Source organism: Lepisosteus platostomus, chromosome 14 (genome assembly GCF_059453375.1).
Source record: "Lepisosteus platostomus isolate fLepPlt1 chromosome 14, fLepPlt1.hap1, whole genome shotgun sequence".
Taxonomy (NCBI): domain Eukaryota; kingdom Metazoa; phylum Chordata; class Actinopteri; order Semionotiformes; family Lepisosteidae; genus Lepisosteus; species Lepisosteus platostomus.
In genome coordinates, this window is record NC_142624.1 from 33,893,283 (window position 1) to 33,921,202 (window position 27,920).

General features: G+C 41.1%; 1 protein-coding gene across 3 annotated transcripts in view; it reads right to left on the reverse strand.

Annotated features, from left to right (window-relative positions):
• abca12 (ATP binding cassette subfamily A member 12) overlaps window positions 1–17,566 on the reverse strand; it is an 89,180-nt gene extending 71,614 nt beyond the window's left edge. Inside the window, exons 1-8 of one of the 3 annotated variants that reach the window (XM_088605789.1) lie at window positions 17,218–17,566; window positions 12,196–12,271; window positions 10,410–10,503; window positions 5,799–5,958; window positions 2,056–2,180; window positions 1,359–1,432; window positions 969–1,145; window positions 317–513 (exon numbers count right to left, since the gene is read on the reverse strand). In XM_088605789.1, the coding sequence (XP_088461915.1) occupies window positions 317–513; window positions 969–1,145; window positions 1,359–1,432; window positions 2,056–2,180; window positions 5,799–5,958; window positions 10,410–10,503; window positions 12,196–12,264 (896 nt within the window). In that variant the 5' untranslated portion in view covers window positions 12,265–12,271; window positions 17,218–17,566. Of the gene's footprint in view, window positions 1–316; window positions 514–968; window positions 1,146–1,358; window positions 1,433–2,055; window positions 2,181–5,798; window positions 5,959–10,409; window positions 10,504–12,195; window positions 12,272–16,404; window positions 16,564–17,195 lie in introns of those variants that run through there. The other 2 variants (XM_088605788.1, XM_088605787.1) reach the window with 2 other exon arrangements.
• Window positions 17,567–27,920: the final 10,354 nt, after the last annotated feature.

The following is a 27,920-nucleotide window of genomic DNA, read 5'->3' on the forward strand; positions in this document are numbered from 1 at the left end:
AGCTGAGTTGATGGGTACAGCTCTAGTCTCCCCATGCTGGGATTTGAACACAGGCTTTTGCGGGTTCAAAACAAACACGGGTCCACTCCCTAGAGAGCAGCAAACTGCTCTGCGCTGTGGGTTATCTGCCATGGGAGAATCCAAGGGGGTGATGGTTCTTCCGTCTCCCTGCTCAGTGCTTCTTTGTAAATATTTAGAACACCAAGCATGTGTTCTGCTCAACAGAACTGCAATGTGCAACATGTGGCATGGTTTGGTGGCACACCTCATTTCTGAGAGGATCAGGGGCACAAGCCCTTTCACTCGGTCCACTCACCTCGTGATGCTGCCCAGCAGTGCAACGACCCTGCTCAGGCTCTGTTCCGGACTCTGTTCCGGTTGGAAGAGCTGGGGGAGCCCCAGCAGGAAGTCCCACAGAGGCGCCTCCCCTTGCAGTGTCTCAAACCCCCCCAGCACCTCCCCCACAATCAAGAGCATTTCTCCTGGGTTCTTCAGCGCCAGATCTGAGAGAACCTGCAGAACAGAATCCACATCCTCATTTTTATGCTCGTAAGAGAATGAACACAACAGCACGTGGGTGATGTCTAATAACAGGTCTGGGTTCCTTACAAAAGAAGTGAAGCCACAAAATATCTGCTATCAGAGCAGATCTATCAGTACTGTACTGCACAAAAAGCACGTTCAGAGTCATTCATCTTTGATCCAGCAATACACTATGCTAATACAAGCACAACTGTTAACACGGTCAGGGCAGAAGTGGGGAGTAGTGACCAGGAGGGTTGGGGGTTCAAATCTTTGACTGTACCCCCTGTAAGGTAGGTTGCTCCAATTAATGCCCTATGGTGTAAATGGTAACTGTACAGGTTATCTTTGTAAGAGCAAATGTGAACAAAATGGACTTTAATAAAGAACTAGAACAACAATCGCAATAATAATAATAATTATGACTGAAGAAAATTGAAACCCACATGGTTGAGAGTCACAATGGCAGCTTCGAGCAAGGTGTCTTTGGACTGGCAGAAGGTGAGGAGGCCGTAGCTCAGGGGGCTGGAGGAGCTGTCGCCGGAGGGGAAGAGCAGTGGCAGGGTGTGGTTGCATATGAGCCTCTTCAGGAAGTCCGCAGACGAGAGGGTCTCGCTCACCGCCTGCCGGAGAAGAGAGAACAACTGCTGAGCTCTTGGCAGTCACCTGATGGACTGCAGTTACAGCTTACACTGTCATACTGAGACCAGGCAGACACGACCCAGAATTCTCTTCCCGGGCTCACCATGGTGACACCTGAGAGACCATTTGGACCATATGTATATGTTAACATATTATGATATGTTAGGTAAACTCCACTTCTGTAAAATATTTACCTGCTGCATGAGGATGGTCTCATTCAGTTTATTTATGATCAGGCTCACATTGGACAGGTCTTCAGTCTTGGTGTCTAAATCACACAAAATATGGAATTAAAAGTATTTGTGATTTTAAGGAAAGGCATTGCAAATAACTATTAGGATTAATGTATTACTCTTCAGTGTAATTTAATGATGGGGAGATTCCTAAGAAAATAATCATTTAAGTAACATCAACAGTAATGTGCCCAAGAATTATAGCAGAATTTGCTATTTACAAATGATCCCACAGTATGCTTGTGGGCTTTGTATGTATTACAATTTGCTTCCACGTTCTGAAACAATACACCTCAACAAAACAATTCAATTAACAACTGGGAGTAAACTCTAAAACACCCCCCACCTTCTAAAGCACGGCCTTGAACCCCAGAGGCCCCCAAAGCAACTGTGCCTTCTCTCCAGCCTTGCTGCTGAGCTTTTACTTCAGTTACACCGCAACTATCATAACAACGTTCTTTTTTTACTTTATTTTGTCCCCATCAGAGAAATAATCATGGACACGTCTTTTTTAAAAACAAAATCTTTCATAATCATCACTTAAGAAGCTAAGAGTTCAGCAGGAAGGGGAACCAGCAGAGATGGAGACCACTCCAGGGCCAAGTCAGTGAACCGCTGCCCCCCGGAGGACTTCCTGTGAAACAGAACAAGGACTCACTCAACACCAGGTTCCGCACGCTCTGCATCAGCTGGTCATCAGTGCCCCCCGCCGGTATAGCTGACCGCAGCAAGCCGGTACTCATTTTGTCCAGCAAGGATGGTCCAAACGGGATACTGGCTAGCCTACATCGGAGCAAGACAGGAGAGGGATAGTAAGCATAGGAACCAGGGAGCACGGAAGAAGAAACACTGGAGTGTAGATTGACGTCTCATGGTTCGGAAAACCAGTAGATAAAATGGAGCCAAGTGAATTACCCGTCATTCACGCAGGAGTTCATTAATCTGTATTGCTCTGAATCACTGGAAGTTGTACGCCACACATCCATTTTCTAATCCACTTATACAGTAGAAGGTTTGGGAGGATCTGGAGCCTACCCCAGCAAGCAGCAGGCGCTGGGCAGGATTCACCCTGGACAGGACACCAGTCCACCACAGGGCACACACAGACACCTACATTCACACCAGGGCCAATTTTCCCAGAATCCAACCAATCTACCCCGAGCACCCAGACCCACACAAACATGAGACCATACAGACTCTGCACAGATAGCGCCCCAGGGCCCAGGCACCACTAACCACTGCTCCACCATGCCACCCATAATCCACATATCATGTTGCAAACAAAAAGCACAAGGGAAGATCAAATCTCTAATCCTCCACTTCATCTGCGCTGGTAGGCGTTCACAATAGAATATTTGCATGTATTCATGTGATCTCTATATTTACATTCCGCATTTTTTTTGCTTTATTACATCCCATTGTTTGTATCATTATTTACCAGACTTTGCTTTTTGTCATTACTTTACAAGCTCCTCTTTGCTTTGCTCTGCTTTTTCCGGGCTACACCACAGTAAATGTATAGGTGGTTGACAGAAGTAATTTTGCAAGGAGATGCTGGATATTTTTATGCCCCAAACGTAGTGTTTGAGAATACTAGTAGAAAACAAATTTGGGTCATGAGCTACACCAAATTCCAGGTCCTGTCATATGAGTGGCAGGCACTGTGCTAAATATTACTGAACTGCTAGGGACATAGTGACAAACCACTGCTGATGTCATAGTCACTGGATTCTTTTTGAAGGCCTTCATTATGTGTCTTTTGTGCTTAGTCTTCACTGCAAAGTCAATATCCATCTGATCATTTATTCACTGTGAAAAGCAGTTGTGTTTTCGAGTTATTAAGTACTGATAGAGGTATTTAAGACAATTCAAGCTAAGGATTTTGTTTAAGTCTGCGCCTCTAAGCAAATCCATTCATTATCAGCTTCTATATTTCACAATTTCATTATCAGAGAAAACTACATTTGCCTAGTCATGTTCCTTTGCAGACTACGCATGCTGACACTTCTACCCACCTGAACTACTTTAGCCTAGTCTATAACAAAAGGATTACAAAATATACAATACCACTCCCTTAGAAAGGTCATGACAAAACAGGTTTCCCTCGCAGAACTGGCCATGTGCTTATTATTTAAGGATACCAGAAATCTATGAAGCATGTCAAAAGACAAAATGAGAGATATGAATGAAATGCTGTTGATTGTCATTAGAGAGAGAGGGCAGCTTTAACTGTTCAAACTACCCCAGGCAGTGATATGAGGAAGTAAGTGATTGAATAAATAATACAAAAGCAATGAGAGAAATCTGAACACTTTTGTCAGTGTTACATTTCATTAAAACTTAATTAAGTGGAGAGGGAGTCAAACGATATTTCACTGCCAATAGATTTTTTTTTTTAAAAGGGCACCACTTTATTCATATTTTGTCACGCCCTTTGCAGCCAGAGGGTGCTCCTACTCTGTCCTGTCCCTAGTTTTCTGTGCTGTGCTGTCCTTCTGGTGTCTCTCTCTCTGGGTCTATATATTTCCGAAAGCATTGACTTTTGGATGTCCTGAGACCCGCCTAGCATCCAGGTCGCCCCACGTCCGCTGCCTGAGGGCATTGGTTTCAAAACGACTCCCGAACTGCTGAACCTGGGCTAATCCCCCGTTCCTCCGCTACGCATATGGGTCTTTTTCCGCTCTCCTGCCTCTCCACGGTTCGTCCCTTCCGACATCCGTGACATATTTCTTTTTCCAATTCGTCTTTTTCTAAAGAGATCATCTTATTACAAGAGAAAGACGTTCCATAAATAACCAAACTAAATATTTACTATATTTAATATAAACTGTGTTAAATAGTTAATAACCTCTCGATTCTGCACTATATACAGTCCTAATATGTATGTCAGTGCACACATTTTGTCTCTGAAGAAATACAGAAAACTCCATTTTTGAAGACAATTTTTAATGGCAAAACTCCATTATTAATGACAATGGTATTCTGCTTTTATAACGTGGATTTCACTTACAGGGTCACTGCAGTTCATCTGAGTGAACGGAAAAATTCCAACTGTGCGATGGTGATGAGGCTTTTGAAAGTTGCAGCTATACAGGTGTGGTGAATAAAATGTGACTGCAGAAAAAGACATTCAGAGCGACATTCCTGTATGACTGCTCACAAAGCAAAAGTTTGGCCCAAGACACACCTTGCCTGCAGTTTTATTGCCTCTGGTTTTCTCACAGCTTTTGAACTGACACAAGGCTCTCTATGTTCTTGTCTGATGTCTTGCATTTTTGTAAAAAGTTGGTGAAAAAACATTTACCAACGACTGTACCTTCGTACGCGTTTCTAAAGCTTTGGGGTTTTTTTAGACAATGTATGAGAAAAGATTAAATCAATAGCCTCAGAATCAATGCTGTTTATAGTTGCGTTACCTGTAAAAACTAGAAAGCTGATATCCTCCTTTTTTCAATAAAGCATGTAACCCTAGCAGTTCAGTCATCTATGGGTGTGTTTTTCCCTTGTCTAGCTGACTCCTAGTTTCTTTATTGACAGTGACAGGTAGCATGGCCTCTACAGCTCCAAACAATGACTCTGTATTCCCCATTGACTACATAAAATACAGACAAAGCTTTCTTCCCACAATACCATTTCTCGAAACTACTATATTGTGTGCTACAAACCTTCAGAAAATTGGGCAAATATTGCTTTATACAGGTACTGTATATATACGGTACAGCCTTTTCTTTTCTGTGTGTGCTTTCTATTGACATTCCACTGAACACTGGAAAAAAAGAAACATTTTTTCATCCTCTTCTTTCTTCATTCATACTCTGTTCATTCTACAAAAACTAAGGTGTGCCAATGGGTGAGCTGGTCATGACCCACCCGGGAAATGAGAGCTTTAGAGCCCATGTGACCTCCTTTGCTGACGTGAGACATAGAGCTGGAGTCTCATGCACTCAGCTAAGTTAGAATTGCGACATCTTTGACACATCTGTTCCAGCGTGCATATCACTCATAAAGCTACAAGCAAATATGCATAGTACACCATATAACATGGACACACTATTTTGAAAACGAACACTAATTCCATATTTACGTTCATTCATATTATAGAGGTATAAAATTCATCATCATCTCTGAAATTCAGCTGAATGCCGTTTAAAAGTTCTGTAATACTAAAATGAGGACCCCCAAGCGTAGCAGAAAAATATAGGTGTCCCATCAGACTTCTGCGGCCACATTATAAACACCAAGCCCTCTGCTTGGTCATCAGTGTCAGGCCCTACGTTTTGGGCAAAAGCAGAGTGACCTGCTACTGTTGCTTGTTGCTTGCAGTGAAGATATGATCCCCGTGTCAGAGGGCTGTTCACCTCCAGCTCACAAGGCTGTGCACTGCAAAGGAGCCGGCTGTACCTGCTGGCATCCTCAGAGCTCCAGCTGAGGCTGCGGAGGGCGGCAGACCGGCTCCCCAGGAGATAGGACTTGTTGGCACAGACGCTGTCGGAGTTGCACAGCAGCGTCTGCAGGAAGGGGAAGAAGCCAGCGCTGGGGAGGTTACGAGGGGCGGCATAGCCTAAAGAGAGAGAGCAAAGGGAAGACATCATCAGTTTACACCATGCACACTACAAAACTGAATGTGAACCGCAAATCAACCAGATCTGCAACACTGAGTAACACCTGCTGCTTCTTAATTAAACCCAGAATGTTGGTGGAGTAACAGAATAATGTTATTATATTCATATGTGATGTGACTATATGGACATGTCTGTTAGCAGATGACTTCACAATGATTAATAATGTAGTTGTGGTCTTCCGAATGGCTTCCATTGCAAGGTTATCTTTGTGGAAAACATAATAGAAATGAAGAAAATTGCACTGGATAATCAAATGGTATTCCTTTACAATTATCCTGGAATACAACCGGAAACTGGATTTTAAAAAAGGTTCTTAAAAAATGTAGCTTGTTAGTTCTTCATGCACTTCCCACTAAAGAAATGGTGAAAATCTGGGACTGAATCATTCGGAAAATAGATAACATAAGATTCATTTAATTCAGCTGGGTTCACAGTATCACTATAGAATAACGAGGATTACGCATAAGCATCTATTGCCTTCAAGCCTGCTGAAGGCAGTTCTGCCCTGTCGTTTGTGTAACATTTAGGATAATTTTTGGAAGCAGGTGGGTTCTGGTGAGGGACTAGGAAGCGTGATAACAAGGGCTGGTGCAAAAGTGATGATTTTAAGTTGAATAAGTGACTGGTATAAAATAAGACACAATAACACACAGGGTAAGGGAACTAGAGTGGTGCCAAAGAAGAGAAAATAAACAAAATGGTGCTGGCTAAGAAAGTGAGGGAAAGCTAACCTGACTACAAAAGAAAACCCGAAACACACGCTCTTCGGCGTCTTCAACACCCTAGCTAACCTCCACTGGCTACCCAAAACTATACAAGACAAACGGCACTCACCCGTACTAAACTAGTGTGACTAAAACTAGAATCAACTACGTGTGTGCAAAATGTACCCAACAACCTGAACTAACTATACACAAAAGTTCACAGAAATACACAAGTGAACTATGAAAACAAATGAGAGTAGACAAGTAACGGGGTACAAAAGAACACAGAGGTTGATACAATAACAAGTTTGGGCAAGGTTCTGGCAAAATAAGGATAACACAAACAAATGAAAGTGCAAAGAAACAAACAGAAACTGACAAACCATCAAACCAGAAGCCAAACCAGAAGCCAAACCAGAAGCCAAACCAGAAGCCAAACCAGAAGCCAAACCAGAAGCCAAACCAGAACCAAAGTAAAACAAAAGGCCTCTTCTTTCTGAAAGCCTCCATGTTATATAGTGAATAAGATGAGTTCTGATTGGCTGAGAAGCTGATTGATTATGACATCATAATGAAATAATAGTGTAATGATGGACCAATGAGGGAGGGAGAACAATCAAGGTCAGCAGTGTGGAACATAACAACAAACACACACTGGGACGTACAGTAACACCCCCTCCCATAAAAACAAACATCTAAGGTTTGGACAAAGCAAAAAACAAAACCAATCAAACAATAGGCTATACTCTACCCCCGGCCAGGTCATTTCCTAAAATAAGACTAATGCCTTTAACAGGTATTGAAGGTCGTACACCGACATTAACAAACCCTGTAACTAGGGCACAATCCAAATGTATCTTGTGTAGAGGCACTTTCACATATCCCATTTCAATCCCTTGGACCAAGATACTAGAATTACATGAGGAGTGATCAGAAAAAGGCAGTGTGTCTGCAACAATAAATGACTGGACTGCTCCAGTATCCCTCAAAATCTGAATTGGCTTCTGATCCCCTGGTTCACCCGTTCACGAAACTGACCCTTTCATGAGAAAAGGTTCATAACTAGAGTCAGGAGTATTTTCAATAGTCAAAGGAACGGGAACATGGGAAACAGCATTGCTAAGCCCTACACTCTTACTTGCTGCTGCTGCTGTATACGTTTTAGCGTCATACAATCAGCAATTATATGACCCTTCTTGTGACAGTAAAAACATTCGCGCTCCTCTTTAGGACGTGGGGGACTCGTTTTTACTGGGTTAGACTGAGACTGGGAACTGGGAGTAGATAAAGTCTTCTCCGCACGCGCAGACATGAAAAACGTTCTTGTGAGTGAGCACAAACTCATCTGCCAAAACAGCGGCTTGTGACAAGGAAGACACTTTTTGTTCATTTAAATAGACAACCACGCCTTCAGGCAAAGAGTTCCTAAATTCTTCTAAGGGCATTAACTCGCGCAATGAGTTAAAATCGCTCACTTTACTGGCTACACACCATTTATCAAAGAGAGTGCCCTTCTCTCTAGCGAATTCAACAAGCGTCTGGCCTGACGTAACACTCTCTCAGAGAGAATCCTTGGACCGTTAATACATGAAGTGCAAATTACATGAAGTTAATAATCCCATTGCTTTTTGTTTGGCTGATTCTTTCATGGCCAGCAAGTCACTTTTCTATCCATTCCTACAGCAGAGCATTTTACCAGAGCAATCTGTGTAAAGAACCTTGCTCAAGGGTTCAGCTGCAGTGTCCTGCCCAGGAACCCACAGCCTTCCAATAATGCATCACAAATTCACTGCTCCATAGGGCTGTACATTGAACACAGTGAATCACATCGACAGCCCTGCCTGCCTGTAGTATGTACTATGGACTACTGTGTTGGGTAAACATTTCTAAAGTGAGATTCACAAGTCAAGACAAAAAAAAACAACACATCACATTTTAACAATGCACAGGTGTAAAACTTTAAGGAGTTTCATAATTTAAAAAAAATATATTACAGATTCACTTTTATTACAACTATTATGTGTAATAACATTTCTTCATAAAGTTTATCTTTCATTCATGTGCAATATTGTACATTTCTTGCCAAGGAGGCTTGCTTTGTTGTGCAATTCACAATTTTACCAAAACCAAAGACTGACGAGTTCTGTGAACCCGGAAGGAAAATTGGAACACTAGAAAGTTAATGGATAATCTTTGTTATCTCTACCCCCAGTTTTTCTAGATCACAGTCATTACTGGGAAAGGTTATGGGGAAACTGATGGTTTTCCAGTTCTCCTTGTCTTATAATTGTTTTATGTAAAATAAAATTATTTGACCACCATAATTAAATGAAAAATACACTTATTGTACTGGAACGCTGCATTGTTTCGTAACAGAAAGGAACGTAGATCAAGTTTTATACCCGTTAAAAAGGTGACCTCTTTCAAAGAGGTAACAAATAGTGAAGTCTGATATTTAGCAGAGTAATCTGTTTAACAGTGACAGTGAAGAATATAAGCAAGACAAGAACAGAGTTGCGCCATTTATACCAGACTGCCATTTTAAAGTCCATTCGAAAGTCCATGTCGTTCCTTTGCACTGTGTGTGTTGATGGCTTCACTGTTAACGGAGTTTGTGAAACACACCAGCTGGATATACTCCAGCAATGTTTCTCTTTCTGTTGTGACGTGGTGGAAATATTGTTTGTTGTGTAAGGACACACCTGCATTAACACACAGAACACGTGAGCTCATACCTCAGACATACCTTGTCAGACTACATCTTAATACAAACAAGCCATACAGGTGTACTGTATGTGCACTTGGCAGCATATGTATGTGAAATATATGTCAAACGAGAATCGTAGGAGTGGAAAAGAAAAAATGTCAGTGTTGACAAAAGGCAATAAAGGCAAAAGGAAACAATCTGGTTGCTTTGTCACGCTTTGTATACAAAAAATGTATAATGCCGTGAGTCATCACGTGTATAAGGATAGTACTGCAGTATTGCATATGCTGTAAGATTTATAATCTGCAAAAAAATGTTCCAGTCTGCAAAATGGGAACACAGAGCTCCAAGTCATCATTCATCTTCCCTTGATGCTTCTTTTCTGTCCTGTCTCTAAGTCATCATTAATTAACGTTCCTCTTAATTTTCTGGCTTCATGCATGTACTCCGGTAGTATTATACTCATAGACTGCAGCTAATCCTCCCTGAATGTCTGCCGACAGCAATCAAGCAATCCAAAGAACCCAACATCAGAATAGCATCAGTAAGGCTGCCAATGAGAGAAGACCCATTAATTAAGACTGTAGTCCATCGAGATCATCTGCTTCTTGTTCTGCATCTGTACAGTTCCACAGCCAGTACTAGCTGCAGCAGGAACACAATTCTGTCCCCCACCTCCTAACCTGCCAAAAAATCCACCTGCAGCTGATTAACCCCGATGTCCATGGGAGGAAAGAAGAACACCTGATCAGAAACCTGTGTCCACATGGCAAGAACATGCAAACTCCACACATACAGTTGGCCCAGCCCACACTCGAACCCAGGACCCTGTCTCTGAGACACTAGCACTAATCACCATTTCTGCCTACTGCTCAATTAAGAAGATCTAAAATGAATGCAAAGAAAACCCAAAAATATATAGTACCGCCAAATGACAAGGAGCTGATATTGTATCTAGCTGATTATTCCTGAGACTCACATGTCGATTTCTGGACAGGAGGGAATTGTGAGCGGGTGACAGCCAAGATAATGAAGATCACCAAAGGCCAGATGAGAAGAACAAGAGACCAAACCTAAAATTGAGAAAACAAAAGAATACAAAAGAGATGTTGAGAAAACAAAAGAGATTTTAGGGCACAAAATGTGTTCTCATTACAGAAACATTTTACAGGAAGACCAATGACACGAGGGGCCTTGAGCCTTAAAAAGAAAGGAAGAGTTATTCTTTAAAGTTCTAGACTCCAATATCTGAAAAATTCAGCGTGTTGTCTTTTATGGCATTGTGATGATCAAGATTATTTTTATGTACTGTAGCTCACTGGCAGGACACCTAGTGACATAAGGTCATGGATGAGAAAGCAGAAATACCCTGGAATGAAGAACAGTCATCTTTACCAGTAAGAATGAAGTTTTTCCTGCTGCATTTGAAATACATGACAAAATCACAAGGAAATATTGAATTATCCCTATAGAATCCTGGGAGAGCAAGCTGTTATGAACAATGTGTTAAGCAAGCTTCACCATGTTATTTTCCTACTACAAAAAGCATAACTCATGGTTAAGGGACGTGATGTTATAGAAGTGGACATACTGTATACGTAATTTCTTTATATAAAACATATAAATTATCATTTAACTGAGTATAAATATTTCAATAGGTCATGTATAGTGTTTCACATTTTCATTAACTTTTATGGTTGTGAGCTCAAGAAGAAAGAGTGTTGAACAGAGATTGCTAATGGAGTTATCTACTGTAAATAAAGTACACTATCAAGTCAACTATCAAGATCATTTGTCTCTCAGATATGGTGAAACACCCAAGACAGCTATTTTCTCATCATCGCAGTGACACCATCATTCAACACTTCATATGTACAGTATCTTCAAGCGTCACAGATGTTTGTAACTGTGAATTGCATCTCAGACAGACTGATTTTAATCAGTGGTTGTTCATGAGAGAATTCAGCATAACATTCTAGGGAAGGGACATTATCATCTGGGACAACAAAGCTTCTTCGCCAATTGCAACTGTTCTGATCTCCAGTCATGGGTACACAATCACATGGGTGCAGGAATGGGGTGCTTCTTAGCTTTTCACATTTATATGTAAAAAAACTGCACAAGTCAATTCAAATTAGATTCTAGTGATTACACACCCATTGGATGAAAAAGAGAAGTGATCTGAATATTCAAAGTTCATAATTTAAGTAAAGCAATGAAGTCATGAAGACTAATCCTTGCATTCACAATTCCAATAAATTTTAAAGGAAAGGTTGAGAATAAATTAGGGACACGTCTGACTAGATTTAGGGTGAAATCAAAGGTCAGGATTTACGTGAAGACTTATTTTAAGTTTAAGACTGGTGTTAGGCTTAGGTACTGCATTAGCTTAGGGTTCCATTGAGGGACGTTAGGGTTAGTGTTACAATGTACAGACAGAATTACATTTAGTGCTAATTTAAGGCTTAAGAGTCAGCATGAGGATTGAAATAAGACCTACGTTAGACTTACATTTAGGACAAGGGTTGGGCTTATTTTAGGATGAGGGAAATGGTGGGTTTATTACCATTTAGTACATTATGACATTCTTTTTTGGGTCTTTTTCCTCTAAGACATGATATAAGCCTTTTGAATTAGTTGATATTGTTTCTGAATGTGCAGAGGAATTCAAACAAACCTGGAGCTTATAGATATATTTCATAGTGCAACAGAAGCAGAACCACACCTGCAAGCAAAACTAAAACAACAGATATATCAATACTTACTGGTTGTCTGACGACACTCAGGCAGTTTTTCCAGAGCAGAAGTCGTAACTGCTGAAGGAACGTTGCCATTTGCAAACTGGGAAATTAAAAAAGGTAACATCAGCAAGAGGTCAAGCCATAACCATCTTACATACATTCAGAAAATATTACAGAACTTTAATACATGTCGATATTGAGGATAACTTATACGAAAAAACGTTCTGCTCCATAGGAAAGCTTTGTGCCAATTTTCATCCCAGCAGTGGTTGGCACTGCTGCTTCACAACTCATGGGTCCTTGACATGGGTACCTTCTGTGCAGAGTTTTTGATGTTCTCCCCATGTTAACAAGACATCTTGGTCTTTTTTCCCTCCTACTGTACCTCCCAGAGACATGCTAGCTGGGTTAAAGGGTGTCTCCACATTGTCTCTGGGTGCCAGTGTGTGTTTGTTTCCTGCAGTGGACTGGAATTTCATCTGGAGTGTATTCCTGCTTTGTGCCCTGTGCTTCTTGGATAGGTGCAGTGTTGCCACAGCTCTTAGCAGGAACTAGGGGCTTTCTGATAATGGATAGACATAAGCTTACTGTATACAATTTCAAGCATTTAAAACTGTCTTGAGCTTTCAAGAAAAAAGATTGCATGGGAAGATTGTTGTGTTTTTGTTGTTAATGGAGACAGAGTCCCAGCACTTCATACATGGGCAACTACATGCAGCATTTCAGAACAAAAACATTCACTTTTTATGTTTATAAGAGTTTGTACAATTTGCTACACAGTGAGCAAATACATATATAGGTTCTGCATTGCATAAATCAGAAGTCAGATAATAATCTAAAGGTCTTTGAGACTTTAAAGAAAAATATTTTAGATTTTCTTTTGCTCTTTAAGAAAGAAATTGGGTTTTATCATGGAGGTCTCTGAAAAGTGAAAACTTTCTGTGTACCGTATGATACAGAGCCCTCCAGAATTATTGGCACCCTTGTTAAAGATGAGCAAAAACGCTATGAAAAAATGTCTTTGTTGTTTATCAGCTTGATTTTACACTGAAAATGTGAGAGAAATCTAATGTTTCAGCTAGGTAAAATTATTCAAAGAAAAAAAAACATTTTTCTCAAAAACACATGTGTCACAATTATTGGCACCCCTGCATTTAGTACTTTGTGCACCCTCCCAGAAGCACTGAGTCTTCTCTTATAATGCTGGATGAGGTGGGAGAACACATATAAAGGGATCTGAGACCATTCCTCCATACAAAATCTCTCTAGATCCTTCAGAGTCCTTGGCCCTCGCTTGTGGACTCTCCTCTTCAGCTCACCCCACAGGTTTTCACAGGTTTTCACATGTTACCTCATATTTATACCCCAGTGAAACAGGAAGTCATGGATGACCACTTAGGAGTTCCTAAAGACTCAGGTGTGCTTAAAAAAGGTAAAATATGAATGGGAATATATGTCAATTAGATTTTGTTCATAGGAATTTCTAGGGCTACCAATTATGTGACCCTGTGTTTTTGAGAAAAAAAAATGAATTGCCTTTTTTTCTCATCTTTACCAAGGGTGCCAATAATTCTGGAGGGCACTGTACATGCATTTAATTATTTGTACCCTATATTGATAACAAATACAGTAAAAGTTTATTTAACAAAGATTCTTAAGCAAGCAGGAACATGACAGCTGTAGTCACTGCTATTGAAAAATCCATTCAACTTCCCAGTTTTATCTGTGTCCATCATCAAGACTAGTGGGATGGCTATTATCCCAACGGGAAATGGCCATGAGAAAGCTTTAGCCAAATTACATAATAAGCAGAGCTGTTTTGGAAGATAGTTCATGCCCAGGAGGAAACAATTGGGAATCTTCAGTAAGCTCTGACATCATCAGAATACAGCATCTCCACGGCAACCACTGGAGGCTAGCCTCGTGAGTCTGGGGTCGGCACTGGAGACCCATGGCAACAGAAACAGAAAACAGACACAGACTGCCTGCACTCAATCAAAACAAACAGTCGTGTTCCTGGAGAAAGTGGTGCCCGTGGGAACATACAGTATGCCATTGTACAGAAAAAGAGCCCAATACTGATCTTTAAAAACACACACACACATTTATAAAGTCCGAGCGAACTGTTTTGATTCAGCGTTGACCATTTAACCGGCTGTTGTCTGTAGTTTTGACTTTGGACCCCGGAGATATTTAAGTCTAAAATCTTAAAACAGCACCATGGTCAAATGTTAAAAAGGGCATATAAAGAACAGGCATGAAACTGGGATGTGGAAGGGAGAGTCGACCTACTGTCGAATCGGCGAATCGGACAGGGTCTGTCCAGGACCAGGACGTAGAGAGCGGGGGAGAACAGGGGGGTTCAGGACGAGGGCGTGATGGAATAGCCCGATTAAAAGGCAACACGCAAGTAAAAAAATAAATAAAAACTTCAAACTATACTTACAATCCTGAAGGGCAAGTAAGTCGAGTGTTTAGCTTTTTTTTTAGTTATTTATACCGAATAATACTGAAGGTATTATTAGAAATAATTACGAACAGGAGTTACGAATAATATAAGATTTTCGCACTCGATCAGCGTCTAGTTCCACTTCCTCGGGGACTGAGTGCACTTGGAGGATACTGTTCATGGGCGAAAAATGGCGTGAATACTTAGTCCTCAGCAACATTATTATCGAATTTCTGAATTTGTATCATTCACAGATAATGTTATACAAGCCCATTTAACCGAAGACTATGGAGCTGGAATGTCAAAACTGATTTTCTTAACTGCTTTCTGGACTACTTATTTTCTGGACAGATTGAAATGGGTGAATACTATTTACTGTGACTAAATGTAAAATAATATAAAGACTTAAGTTACGTCATTAGTAAAAGTGACGAAAAAAATATGGGTTATCGAATTCATTTTTTGTTACTGCTGAAACCCTCTTCTTCATCTTTGAAAATAACATAATCCGTTGTTCAACCTCTTCTTGCAAAACTGAAATAACCAAACGTGTAAATACGCAAAACATAGAATTGAAAACGTATGGAATACATTCCCGTCCGATTATTTTTTTATTTTATTTTAAATGCAATTGTGACGCACATTTTGTCACTTTTTTGGCACACAAATCATGTAAACAAATTATTGTGAACGCAACATTGTGCACCCTGAACGACGGGAATTTGTGAACTGGTTGTGTAATACAAGTCACAGAACAAAGATGTGTTTTTTGTGAAGACCATTTAAAAGTATCTGAACCCATGTGGAGCTTTGCGTACTTTGCCGTAAAAATGTCTAGTCCAATTCCAAACACTATCAAATCGCCGCTTAAAGATTTAAAACGCAGTTCAATATTTGATTAGAACTATCCGTGATCAAATCGAACCTACAGGGTGGTGAAAACAATTTTTAAAATGCAATCTAGAAGAATAAGAACATGAATTTAAACATCCTGATCATTGTTTTAACAAGTACAAACGATTCGATTTCGAATCAGTCTGACCTTCATAAATTAATCATTTTCACCGCTTTAATGGTGTTATAATGGTGTTCCGTATGTCACTCTCCACGGAACACGTTTCTCACGAAAATACGATTTTATCCTCCAGGACGCTGCTTAGACAACCTGGGTTAGTTTAAGTGCGAAATGGAAGATAATGGGGAGTGACTACGATTATTTTTATAAATAGCACTCCGGGAGGTGATTTCTTACCGTGAAATATTATTACAATGTAAATTGCTCAGCACACTCATTCATTTACAAACAACAACACATACCGTTTCGGGGTGAAATGCACAAAAGCACTTCATGTGTCATGAAGGTTTGTGTACACAACGTGCGTTCAACAAACTTGCGTTAAACACCCGTTAAGGTCGTCGCTGATGCCCACTTGAAAGTTCTTGTGAGAACACGAGAAGGACCATTTTCAACGCTTTTTTTTTAGTTTAATGCATTTCATGACGTAGGGTGTTTTTACACGTTAAAGGGGAAGAAAACGTTAAAACTCTAAAGTCCAAGGAACACGTGCCTTTAACGGCCTTTAAATACATACAAATTGATCGCTTTTCTTAGATGCCATTCTAATGCGAGATTATGTTAACACAATCTGGACTTACTAAAATAATTTTTAAAAACGAAATCTTCACATGAAATACTGCCCTTTGTATCCAATGTCATTAAACACAAATGGACAAACGAAAGAAGACTATTCGCAGTTTCCATATATGATTAATTCTCCACCTACCTTACTTCACGTCTTTCTGTGGCGGTTGGAAACTAATCCTACTCCATCTCTCAGCTCAGTGTCCGTGCAAATCCTCACAGGTGTGTGACTTTACATAAGAGCCGCTCCTTTCTACACAATAGACGGAGGATGGCCCGCTTTCTTCTCTATTTTTATGGGGGTTTTTTTTGCTCTGGCTTCTTTCCAAAACCTCCGCTGCGGTTGCATTTAAAATATTTGAGATCTGTAATCTCTCCTAACGCATAAATTGGGGCTAAGTAGTGAACAGTGACTAATCTAATTTGGTTTTAAAAATATGACTGGTGTTGTTCCAATGTAATTGAATCAAGAAAACCGCAGGACTGTTAACCTGTCCACGAGCACCATCACCGGACTGGTGACGGAATGCGTTGTGAAGTTCAGAATAGTTTATGATTTTCATTTGCTGTAGTGTATCGCGACACTGATGCCTTTTGATGTTTACCTTTTACATTCACTCTCAGACAGGGGGTCGTATTCGTTGACTTCAACTTTCAGGAAGTTACAGACAGTCCTGGGCGTTATTCTCTCAGCCTTCTCAAACACAAACAAGTGAAGATACTGGACCTTTCCGGCTTTATCACAAACCGCGTTTCAATACTAAAGCACGGCAGACTTCAAAAAGCTATTGCCTGTAATTGTAGAGTAGTTCACACTCTCATAAATCTGTTGATTCCATATTGATTATTGATTGATGTATTGCAACGCGGCCCCCTCGTGTTAAGATCAGCACATGAAATAAACAAATCACAGGATGATTCAGTTTTATTTACCTTGACTAGACTGTTCACTCACCCCGGGATGACAAAGCAGTTGCTATCGATATCGGAAGAAATCGATGCGGCTCTCGGAAAACATAGTGAAGAGAGGGATCTGTCCGAAGAATATCCTGGGGTTTCTTGGTACTGCTACACGTCAGCTCCGGGGATCCCGAGATTAGCCTGTCACTGAAATTGATTTATATGCATATATATGTATATAGAAATACACGCAAGTATTATTGATTAAAATCGATCAAATTAACGATGCATTGTTAGTGTAATCTGATGTGTCAGTCCAAACTGAAATCTCAGAAATGACCTAGAAGCTCGGGCACAGTCTGTATCTATCCAAACACCCGCAGCCCTTAACTAGACGAGTATTCGCTTGAAACAGAGCTGTGAACAGCCGGTCTGTCCAGTTTTCCTAATCTGCGTGCATATGCAATCAGGAACATTAAGGTCCGTCATCATGGCGGGCTAGGCGCATCCACGACCGCTGTTGTGATTTCCATGGTGCCCCGAGGCGGGTTAACATGACAACTGTTGACCGAGTTCCATCCTTATGCAATTCAGTTCGCCTTCGCGGTAGGAAGGTACATTTCTGCTGTGTACAGGGTTTTCTAAACCATAAGTGTGCATTTTAATATTTTAAGAAGGTTGTTGTTCTTCTTCTGTTGTTTTTTGTTTGTGTTTGTTGTAAATTCCTCTTGAAAAATATTTCGTATTATCTAAAAAACTTAGGAATCTAGTATACTGTCTCTTCTCCCAACTTTTATCTTCTAGGATAAAAGTATTACCCAAACTTATAATGATCAAATATATACAGTAAATATATGTGCGTCCGTCCCGTCTATTCATTCTCGCGGAACACAGGACAGCAGACTTTGTCTTTATAGGGCTCAATCGATAATTTGACCATTCGATTAATTGATTAAAAAATGTTATTAGTGTTGTTACAATTTCATTGACTCACAAGCTAGGCGACACTAGACTTAGGCTGAGAACCACTTAACTTTTCTACACTTTGGTTTGATTTTTTAAGGATGAAGATGAAACATCGGGAGGGTTTTCTGGACGTTTTAACCAATACGTCTCCCACAAAGATACCGCTGCGTTGAACGTGCATTTAGGTTGTGATTATTTGGTTCTTATGGGATTCAGTAACTTTATTAAACATCGTAGTAATTAAATATCAGCCTTATTAAAATTACAGATCGCCCACAAGACTGTCATCGTCCATCTTCCGTTCGCTTTACCGCGTTTTTACATAAAAGTAAAAAACGGCACAAGCTACACATTGGTTTATTTTTAGCACCTCCAATAATAAAGCGCTAAGATTAAGACAGCACGGTTACGTAGCAGCAAAATGCATCACATTACCTAGTGAAGCTAAACACGCATTTGAACTATTAACAAGGACCTCTTCACAAGGGACAGGACAGGACGATGAAAACTCCTGTTCAAGTAGACAACGTTAAATAATCAAATCAGCCTGACGCCTTCGCAAAAATTAAATGTGTCGTAACCGGTGAACAGCTCAACAACGATACTGAAAGCATCTGTTCGAAATACGTTTTTGCTGAGATGCGTAACGACGTCGTTTCCGAGATACAGCGCCTTGTTTTTTTGGGGTCACTCAGCCCCCCTACAAGGTCGTAGGGGAACCAAACCGGTCTCATTCGGGTTTTTTTTTTAAGATCACTTTATTGGCCATATACAATTTCTTGTATTAGGAATCTGTCTTTTCGCATACCCCAGTTTGCTCTCCATCAGACACACAGACAGGGAGAGAAGCTGGGGGTCAGAGCGCAGGGTCTGCCATTCATACGGCGCCCCTGGAGCAGCTGGGGTGAAGGGCCTTGCTCAGGGGCCCAACGGAGTAGGATTCCTGCCGCGGGATTCGTGCCGGTTTGTGCGTAGGGAAACCGGATTGGTCTCATTCGTCAGTACTGCGTTTGTGCCGGTTTGTGTCGTTGAAAGTAGCGTTTGTGCTGCTTTCGTTTCCGAGATATAGCGCCTTGGTTTTTCGGGTAATCACGTGAATATCTACAAGGAAGTTTACAGGTACCAACAAACTCGGTACTTGAACTCCTGATTGTGTTGAAAACAATGGGAGCAATGTTTTCCGAGTCTGTCTGGTCAGGTGGAGTGGATGTTTCAATATATTTCAATTTCGCGCCTTCTTTTCCTGACTGTGACGCAAAAGCAAAAGTAAAAGCAGCAAAGTCACGACCACCAGATCTTTCAGTTGTGATCTTTTAATCAGTTGACCCCAGACTTTGCAGCCTTTACGCGAATAAACAGTCTAGGGAGGAGTTACTATGTTAGTTCAATGGGTTAGGTATTTTAACCATGTTCTCGAAAATGTTTTGCTTGTGTACTCCTATCATTGGTGAAGAGACACCAGTTTCCAAATTATCGCTGGTACAACACGAGAGCTCATATTCACATTTTTAGGTATTAGTTTCAAGATCGATATAATTTAACAATAAAAAACACAATTTTAAAAGAACGAGCATAATAATATAATGATAATCGATTTTACATTTCTATTCATTTTTGAAGTACAAACCAAAAGGTGTTTCCCCAGCCTTAAATATACGATTAAAATTGTTCAAATACCATGTATTCATTACAGAAAGCAGCGAATGCCGTTATATTGCAAATAAAAACTGTATTTATTTCGAAGAGGACGGGACACTGAATCAATAAAGACGTTAAAAAAATAAGCCGATGTAGTTATTTTGCAAATAAGTAAAGCATTGTAAAATCAGATTCTCATTGACAGTAAACAAGCCGATCCACCTGGCGCTGCTCGCTTGAACAGCTCTCAGACCCGTGATTGGCTAAACCCCCGAACAGCTCGGGTCGCGATTGGGTGAAGAGTGAGAATCGACACTCTGATTGGGTACAGCGCCACAGCGGAAGTTCCGAGAACATGTAGATACACAGGGGATAGATGTTCTTCTTGGTCCAAATACTGTAGCCCCGGTTAACCGTGTGTGATGTATGAGCACGCTGGATATACAATAACACATCCATTTTAAGAGACGTCGCACTAAGGTCAAAACTGCATAGCAGACAAGAAATGTCATGGCATCCACAGCGCGTTCACGACTCCGATAGCATGTCACGATAGGAGTGCGCGCATCACGATCACATCGCGATATCCATTGTGACTTGCACATCATGTCATGTGTCATGGCGCCATTGTTGCGACATTAAGTCCATATATTGCGATATGGCGTACCCCCGACATAACGCCCACCCCCATGTCGGGAGAGGAGTCCACATATCGCGATATTACATACCCCGACAAAACGGCCCCGCCCCATGTCGCGACATGAAGGTCCCTGTATCGCGATATGACATGCCCAGCCAAACCGCCCATCCCCCATGTCGCGACATAGAGACTACATATCACGATATGAGAAAAATTGCCACGCCCATGTCACGACATGAAGCCCGTATATCGTGATATGACATACCCCTACAAAATGCCCCGCCCCCATGTCGCAACATGGAGTCCATATGTTGCAATAGGACATACCCTGACAGGACATGCTGACACCATCTTGCGACACAAAGTCCATATATCGCGACACGTCCTATCAGGGTATATCATATGAGGCCTTTGTTGCGACAGCGGTGGCTTGGAAGCAAGGCGCCAGTCGTGACATACACTGCCGCGATGTACATGCGATATACATGGGGTTCCTACCATGACATGCTGCAGAGGTCTTTTCGCGATGGTATCCCACAGTTACGCATTTGGCAACAGCGCGTCACGATAGGGAAAGAAAAAAGGGAAACGTGCCTGGCTTAGACAATAAAAACCACAGATCTTACAATCACGGTGATTTTACATACATTACAACCACAGGTTTGTCATAGATGGTTAACTTGTTGGCATCCGTCATGTCTTAGTATTATTCACTTCTAAGGAGGCTCATATGTTTATCGATATTGATTGTCTTTAAAATGTTAAGGGTACGAGCTAAACTGTAACAGACGCTTGAACTCGGCAGACGGGGTCACTGGAGGTCAAAGTCACCGTGCATGGTCACGTGATCACCGGAAACACAAGGCTCTGTATCTCGGGAATGAAAGCAGCACAAACCGGCACAAACACAGCACTAACGAATTAGGTGGGTTTAATCGTTTGTGCTCGGGCTGATCATGGGCAAGAAGCAGTTCGAAATTTCTGAAGAATGGAAGTCTTAAAAAACACTACAGAGTTCCATCTGATGTATTGGAAGCCCTATCATATTAGTATCAAGTATTTTATACTACCGCCTTTGTACCTAGCGTGTGTCTGTTATGTAACGGTCAGTATTTTCCATATTGTAATGGACCATTCGACAGTTGTCCAGCCATTCTGAATGGGCTTCTCTCACCGTGAACTAATATGACTAAATATGCTTATTCTCATATGTTTGTTTCAATACTCATTTGTAGCGTTATAGTGTTTTTTAAGTCTCTGTGCCTTACAGGCTCCGTGGTATTGAGATTATGGTGACGAGTATTTGTCAAATTGCTCAAATAAATATATAGATACTTTTTTGGGGGGGCAAAGTGCAACTTGAGAAATAAGAGATACTCTCCTCTTGACGTAAATACTTAAATACTGTAACTAAGAAGGGACATTTATTTAAAGTAAAAAGTATAGGTTTTTTCCACGCTCAAAAGAGAAGAAAATAAATCATGTTTAATAGAGCCTTCTTCCGGAGTGATTTTTTTTTTAATGTAGTACGATTCTGTTGTAAGCAGTACAAGTTGTGATCTGTGACGCACGTTTAAGTGAAACTCTTATTGTAGATCAATAAGGAGACACCTGCTGAAGCTCCTTTTCCAGACGAGACGGGATCTGTGGTCTTGTTTTCCATTTGCTTTGAGAGGCTAGTCGTTTTCCCTGGAAGTGAGCCCCAGGACAAAACTATTATACTTCAGTTACGCACACCTATACACATAAGGAAAAAGTGAAATGGTCTTGGGGCAGTGATTTAAATTGCTAGGGGCAAAGACCTCGGGATAGAGAATAGTAGAGGATACAGTAAATGAATGACAAGGAAAGGGGATTTTAAGTTGTGATTGTGTTGACAAAACTATTATATTCCATTAAACTGCACCTGCACCATTCAGAAAAAAAGTGAATTATTTTGTGGCACTGATTTTAAATACTGGGGCAAAGCCCCTTGAACTTTCAAATCTATAGTGAATAATGTTTTGATTCTTTTGTATCATTCCTGTTTTTAGTAGACTAGTAGAGTCTACAACTAGTAGATTGTTGTCTGCGTTCTAGCGTTTCAGATTTTATCCAGTACTGTAATACTAACTACTGTTAGAATTTTAATATAAATAGTACCTTTCTGTCAATTTAATAAGAATAATGGGCTGTTAAAGTGCTTTTTGCTAATAATCCACGGAATGCAATAAAGAATACACTACTCATCTTTTACACACGATCCCCTACGTTTTTAGCAGTAGACAAAAAGTTCCCCCCGGGGGCGCCAGAGTACACTTTTCGCTGCACAAACACTATGCAGAAAACGAGAGTACAGTATGTATAATTTTGTAATAAGATTAAATAAAAGAGAGACTTTTTCAATAGCATCATCAACAAGAAAAAGACAAACAGCCAACTGTAGACCTTTCCCATTCATCACTTTAATAAAAGTATGTATGTTGTTGTTGTTGTTGTTGTTGTTGTTGTTGTTGTTGTTGTTGTTGTTGTTGTTGTTGTTGTTGTTGTGAGTGATACATAGAGGGTGTGTTCTGCAGGTAACATGGAGCACAACCTTTAAATACAATCACTCTCGATGTCCAGTTACTGTGCAGAGACAGACGTTCATGAACCAGAAATATAATTCTGGGAGTTACACATTCTTACCGTGATAACCTTTTTTCCCCAATTAATCTTGCTATGGTGTGATTAAACTAATAATTAAAAGTCAGTTTAGGTTGAAATGAAAAGGTGAACTCGTACTTTACTTCGTCCAGCTAAAGGGTCATTAGAATCAGGTCGTTAATTAGTCAAGTAACAGGTAAACATGTCTCTGCCGTTAGAAAAATACTGAACAAGAATGGTATTCAAGGGAGGCCAGTCAAGAAGAAACCTTTCCTCTCGAAAAAGAATGAGAATCTCAAGTTAGATGAAGAGCACCTGGACATCCCACAACACTGCTGTAAGAATGTTCCCTGGACAGATGTGTCCAATGTTGAACTTTCGGGTCAGAATGAGACACTTTTGGCTAAGATCAAATTCTGCCTTCCAACAAGAATCCATTCTGACCATCATGCATGGTGGTGGCAGTATCATGGTTAGGGGCTGGTTTGAAGCCTCGGGACTTGGATGTCTTGCCATCATTGAATGAACCATGAATTCGGTTCGGTGCTGTATCAGCAAATGCTGGAGAAGAATGTCAGGCCATCCACGCATCCGCTGTGATCCATTCACGAAGACAAGCCAATAGTGGGTCATGGAGTAAAACAATAATCCCAAACATTTTGGATTGCCCGAGACAAAGTCCTGATCTTAACCCAATGAAATGTTATCGAAGGACCTGAAATGAGCTGTCCATGCAAAGAAACCCTCAGATGTCACCAAATTGAAGTGGATGTGTAGTCAAGAAGGGGTGAGAATTCCTGAAACCTGATAGGAGAGAAGGATAAACTGTTACAAGATACGTCAGATCAAGGAGAAGCCTCCAGAGAGTGAATCTAAGAGCTCATATTTATGTATTAAAGGGAGGTTTAAATAAAATAATTATTGGAATATGTAATAATTATTTTATTTAGGCCAGAACCATCCTCAGATCTCAATCCTATTGAACATGGAGGAATAAGATACTCAGTTCCACGTGCTCCAGTCCCTGCTGCAGCTCATCTGTTGGAGTGAAGAACGGGTTGGGGCTGCAATTCTATCACAGCCATGTATGACACGCAGGTACTGTTCATCCTCTTCATCGTTTTCAGGGCTTCCTACCCGTCTAGGCACGTGCTTATGCATGCCAATGGAAACAGAGTGATAAAAACACAAGTAAAAACTTGAAAAGACAGATAAAACCTGTGGGGTTTCGTGCTGTTTAATTGGTTGTCTGGCAGCTGCCCAAGGATGATGGGAATGTTCTTCATGTGTTCAATGCCAGATCCTTGACTACAAGCCTGGACAGGGATCAGGACACTTGATCAGGACGCATCAGGCCCTGGGCCCTACATGGAACTCAGCTGCAAAGTAATAAGGAAGTCAAAAGCACTTTACACTACATTTGTGTGTCAGAGGCATACAAATGACAACTGGCATATCCATGAGGAATTGGACCCATGGGTAACATAGATACTAATATGAAAGAGTCCGAGAGCAGAGCCCTGCAGGATGTTTTATGTGATCTACTTTGTTAAAGAACAATGACCAATTTGAACAAACTGTTTTATGTTAGTGAGAAATGTTTAAAAACTTAAATCTAATTGAAACCATCTTTCCTCTATTCAATATGTCAGTCTGATAGCTCTAATAGCTCTAAAAAGCAGCACTGAGGTCCAGCAGGACAAGAATAGATAGAAATCAAGAGCCAGCAGTCATCAGCAGATTATTACACACCAAACTAGAGTAGTTCCTGTGCTGTGCATCGATCCAAACCTAGGCTGAAAAGGCTCATACAGCTTGTGTTCAGATAAGACAGCTTTTATCTAAACAGTAACAGCCTGTTCTAGAACTTCTGCCAAAAACTGTTAGATACGAGCTGATAATTACTGAGCAAACTGGAGTCTAAATTCTGCTGTTTTAACAGGGGGGTAATAACTGCAGGTTTAAGGGCAGAGGGAATGAGTCCAGACTTTAATGGTTCACTAATGATGAGAGTGACAATGGAAGTGCGAATTGCAGTTTAACCCCAGCAGCGCAGTGGGAAAGGGGAAAGTTATGGAGAGGGGTTTCACTGTAGTGCTGATTTCAGAGAGCTGCTTAGAGACAGTGTGGAGCTGCAAGGAGAGTCCACTCATCTTGAGAGTAAGGAATTATTATCAGAATTAGAATCACAAGAATCAATCTGATGTGGTTAATTTTAGATTGAAATGATTCAGAAATCTGTTTGCTGTACTGTAGACTCTGTTAACTGGGTTTAGGAGATGATGACTTGTGCTCTAGAAAAGGGGTTCTAGGATCACTGTTCCCTTCCTTAGATCTCTGACCTGGTGACTGTCCGTGCAGTACTACAGCACTGTTAGTGCTGCTTGAAGGCAAGTAAAGGAACAAACAGACTAGTATCCCTCCATCTCCATTTGATTAGATGCCCCTGAGAGTTCATGGAGCTAAGTCTGTTGTCGTACCAAGAGGAGTGACAGGAAATGGAGACTTGACATCTAAAACTCTCCCAATAGTGGAACTGTAAAGAGTAATGGAGTCCTCAAGTCTAGTTGGCTGAGGGCCACTGACCAGAGTACTTAAAATGGACGAGGAAAGCAAATCTGAATTCATAGCTGTCCTGACTCATATATCACTCCTGATGTCATTTTCTGAATTAAAAAAAAAACAGCAAAAAATACTGTAAGTTCACATTCGTCTTTCGCATCCCTCCTCGGCCCCATCTCCACCTGTGCAGCTGCCCCTTGGTCACTCCTCACCCTGCATGGGGGTCCCAGCCTCCTCCCTCTGTGGCCCCCCTGACCTTGGCCCTCAGCCAAGAGGCTTAAACCAAATTCACTATGACTACACACTCAATGACCATATTTTGTTTCTGAAACACTTGATTCTTGAGTGTTGTGATTCCTCGAGAACTGGGCTTTGCAATTCAAACTACGGCTGGAGGCCCAGGTGTAGATCTGTGGGGCTGAGGTAGTATACCACACCTGTGAGTAACAGCGTTAAATTCAGAGGAAATAACGTTAGCTTTTCATTGAAAGCACTGCAGTTCAGACAGCGAGGAAGACAGAGACACTGCGAGGTCAGCAAGTCTGTGAAGTTCCGACATTCCCTGGTAGCAGCCAAACACAGACAACAGCTCCACTCTGATGTCCAGACAGTACAGCCTGGCATGATCCCCAGCGATCCAGAAAACACCAACAGCTACAGAGGGCAGAGCAGGCCCAGCCTTTAACACTAGTTTAATCTGGTTTTGTTTGCTCCGGACGTATTAAGGCCGCGAGAGATGCTTTAACATACAGTATCTGATACAATAATTTTGTATTGCATTCAAGCAGCTATGTTTTACACATAGCCTTACAAAAAACATACCAACAGTACAAATAAACATCACATGAAAAATAAATAGACCATTACATAGAAGACATCCACCCATGCATAGTCATTACATGCCACTCCTACAGGAATCCAAAGAGATTAACAGAACCTGTGACTTTACTCCCCCACAGTCACCTTCAGCTCCTATAATTGCACAACACCCCTTCATTTGAGCACATAACCACTGACTGCACTTGCCCATAAACCAGGGCTCCTTCAATGCCAGCTCGTTTATAGAGTAGCATTACCGAACGTGGGATAAAGCAATTCCTCCATGTTGTAATGTCTGCATCGAGGGACTCTAGAAACATCTATGTGAAGACATCAGTTGCTATTCTTCATGAAGAACATGTGAGGAATCAGAGGAGATACTAACAGCTCGTCTCAGCACGTCTCTGAGTGTAAGCAGTTTGTACTCCCAGCACTTGGAATATGTACAGAATTTAATGCATGGTTCCGATTTTCTGAGTGGGATAGTTCTAAAAGCTGAAATGCAAGAAACCACATGGTGATGCATTGCTGCAGTAGATCAGTTTATTAAACCTGCTTCTTGTATGTTGTTGCCGGAAAAAGAAAAACAGAAAACGTTAGAAGCTTCAAGTAAAAGTTTGAGTTCTTCTGTTTTTCGGACATCAGTTGCTGTATTTTAGCCAGTGTGTGTGTGTGTGCCTTCCAGTTTTGTCTCAGCCTTGTCTGGTCTGATGCTGGTGATTCAGAGCCTGGGGCAGTAGGGGAGTTGCTCAGAGAAGTAGCCCATTGCTCTCAGGAGGAGAGACTTCTCCCTCTGCCCCCCACCCCAACAGTTCAATCCCACTGCCCTCTCCCCTCCCCCCAGAGGGGGTGTCTATCACCCGCCTATAGACACAGGAGATAAAAGGAAGGAATCTCCCAGATTTACATAATTATCAGCAATGCTCCATTAGCAGGCCTGCAATTGAAATGTGGCTGCGTTGGAGCCCAGTGTAACCTTTGCACAGTCTTCTACAGCATGATCAAGGTGAATATGATCCTGGAAACCCAGTGTTCCCTGACACACTGCCTGCCAACAGGTCACTAAACCACAGCCTTGCAGCTTCCTTATTACTGTAGAAGAAAGGATTTTGTTGGATGCGTTTTAAGGCACGGGATTCAGTCTTGTATCTTTTACCAAAATACACTGCTGGCTCATCTCCCTGTTTTTTTTTTACTTCCTTAGCAACAGCTATACAAAGGTATGCATCTCTTTAAATATATTAAGTAATCCTTATTTTCAAAGTTTTATGATTTGTTTTTTATGAACTACATAATAAGAAGAAGAACAAGAAAACAAACAGATTAATCATTTTTTTATTCCTTTAGATGCCCCCATTTCATTAACAGGATATTCATCTAGAACATTTATGGACTAAATTTACGTGGTCCAGCTGTAATTCTCCAAATGGACACTTGGCGGAGCTAGTCCTCCGCTCCGCTTCCTTGTCCATCTGCTCCTAGCCGGTTTCTGGAGAGTTGGGATTGAG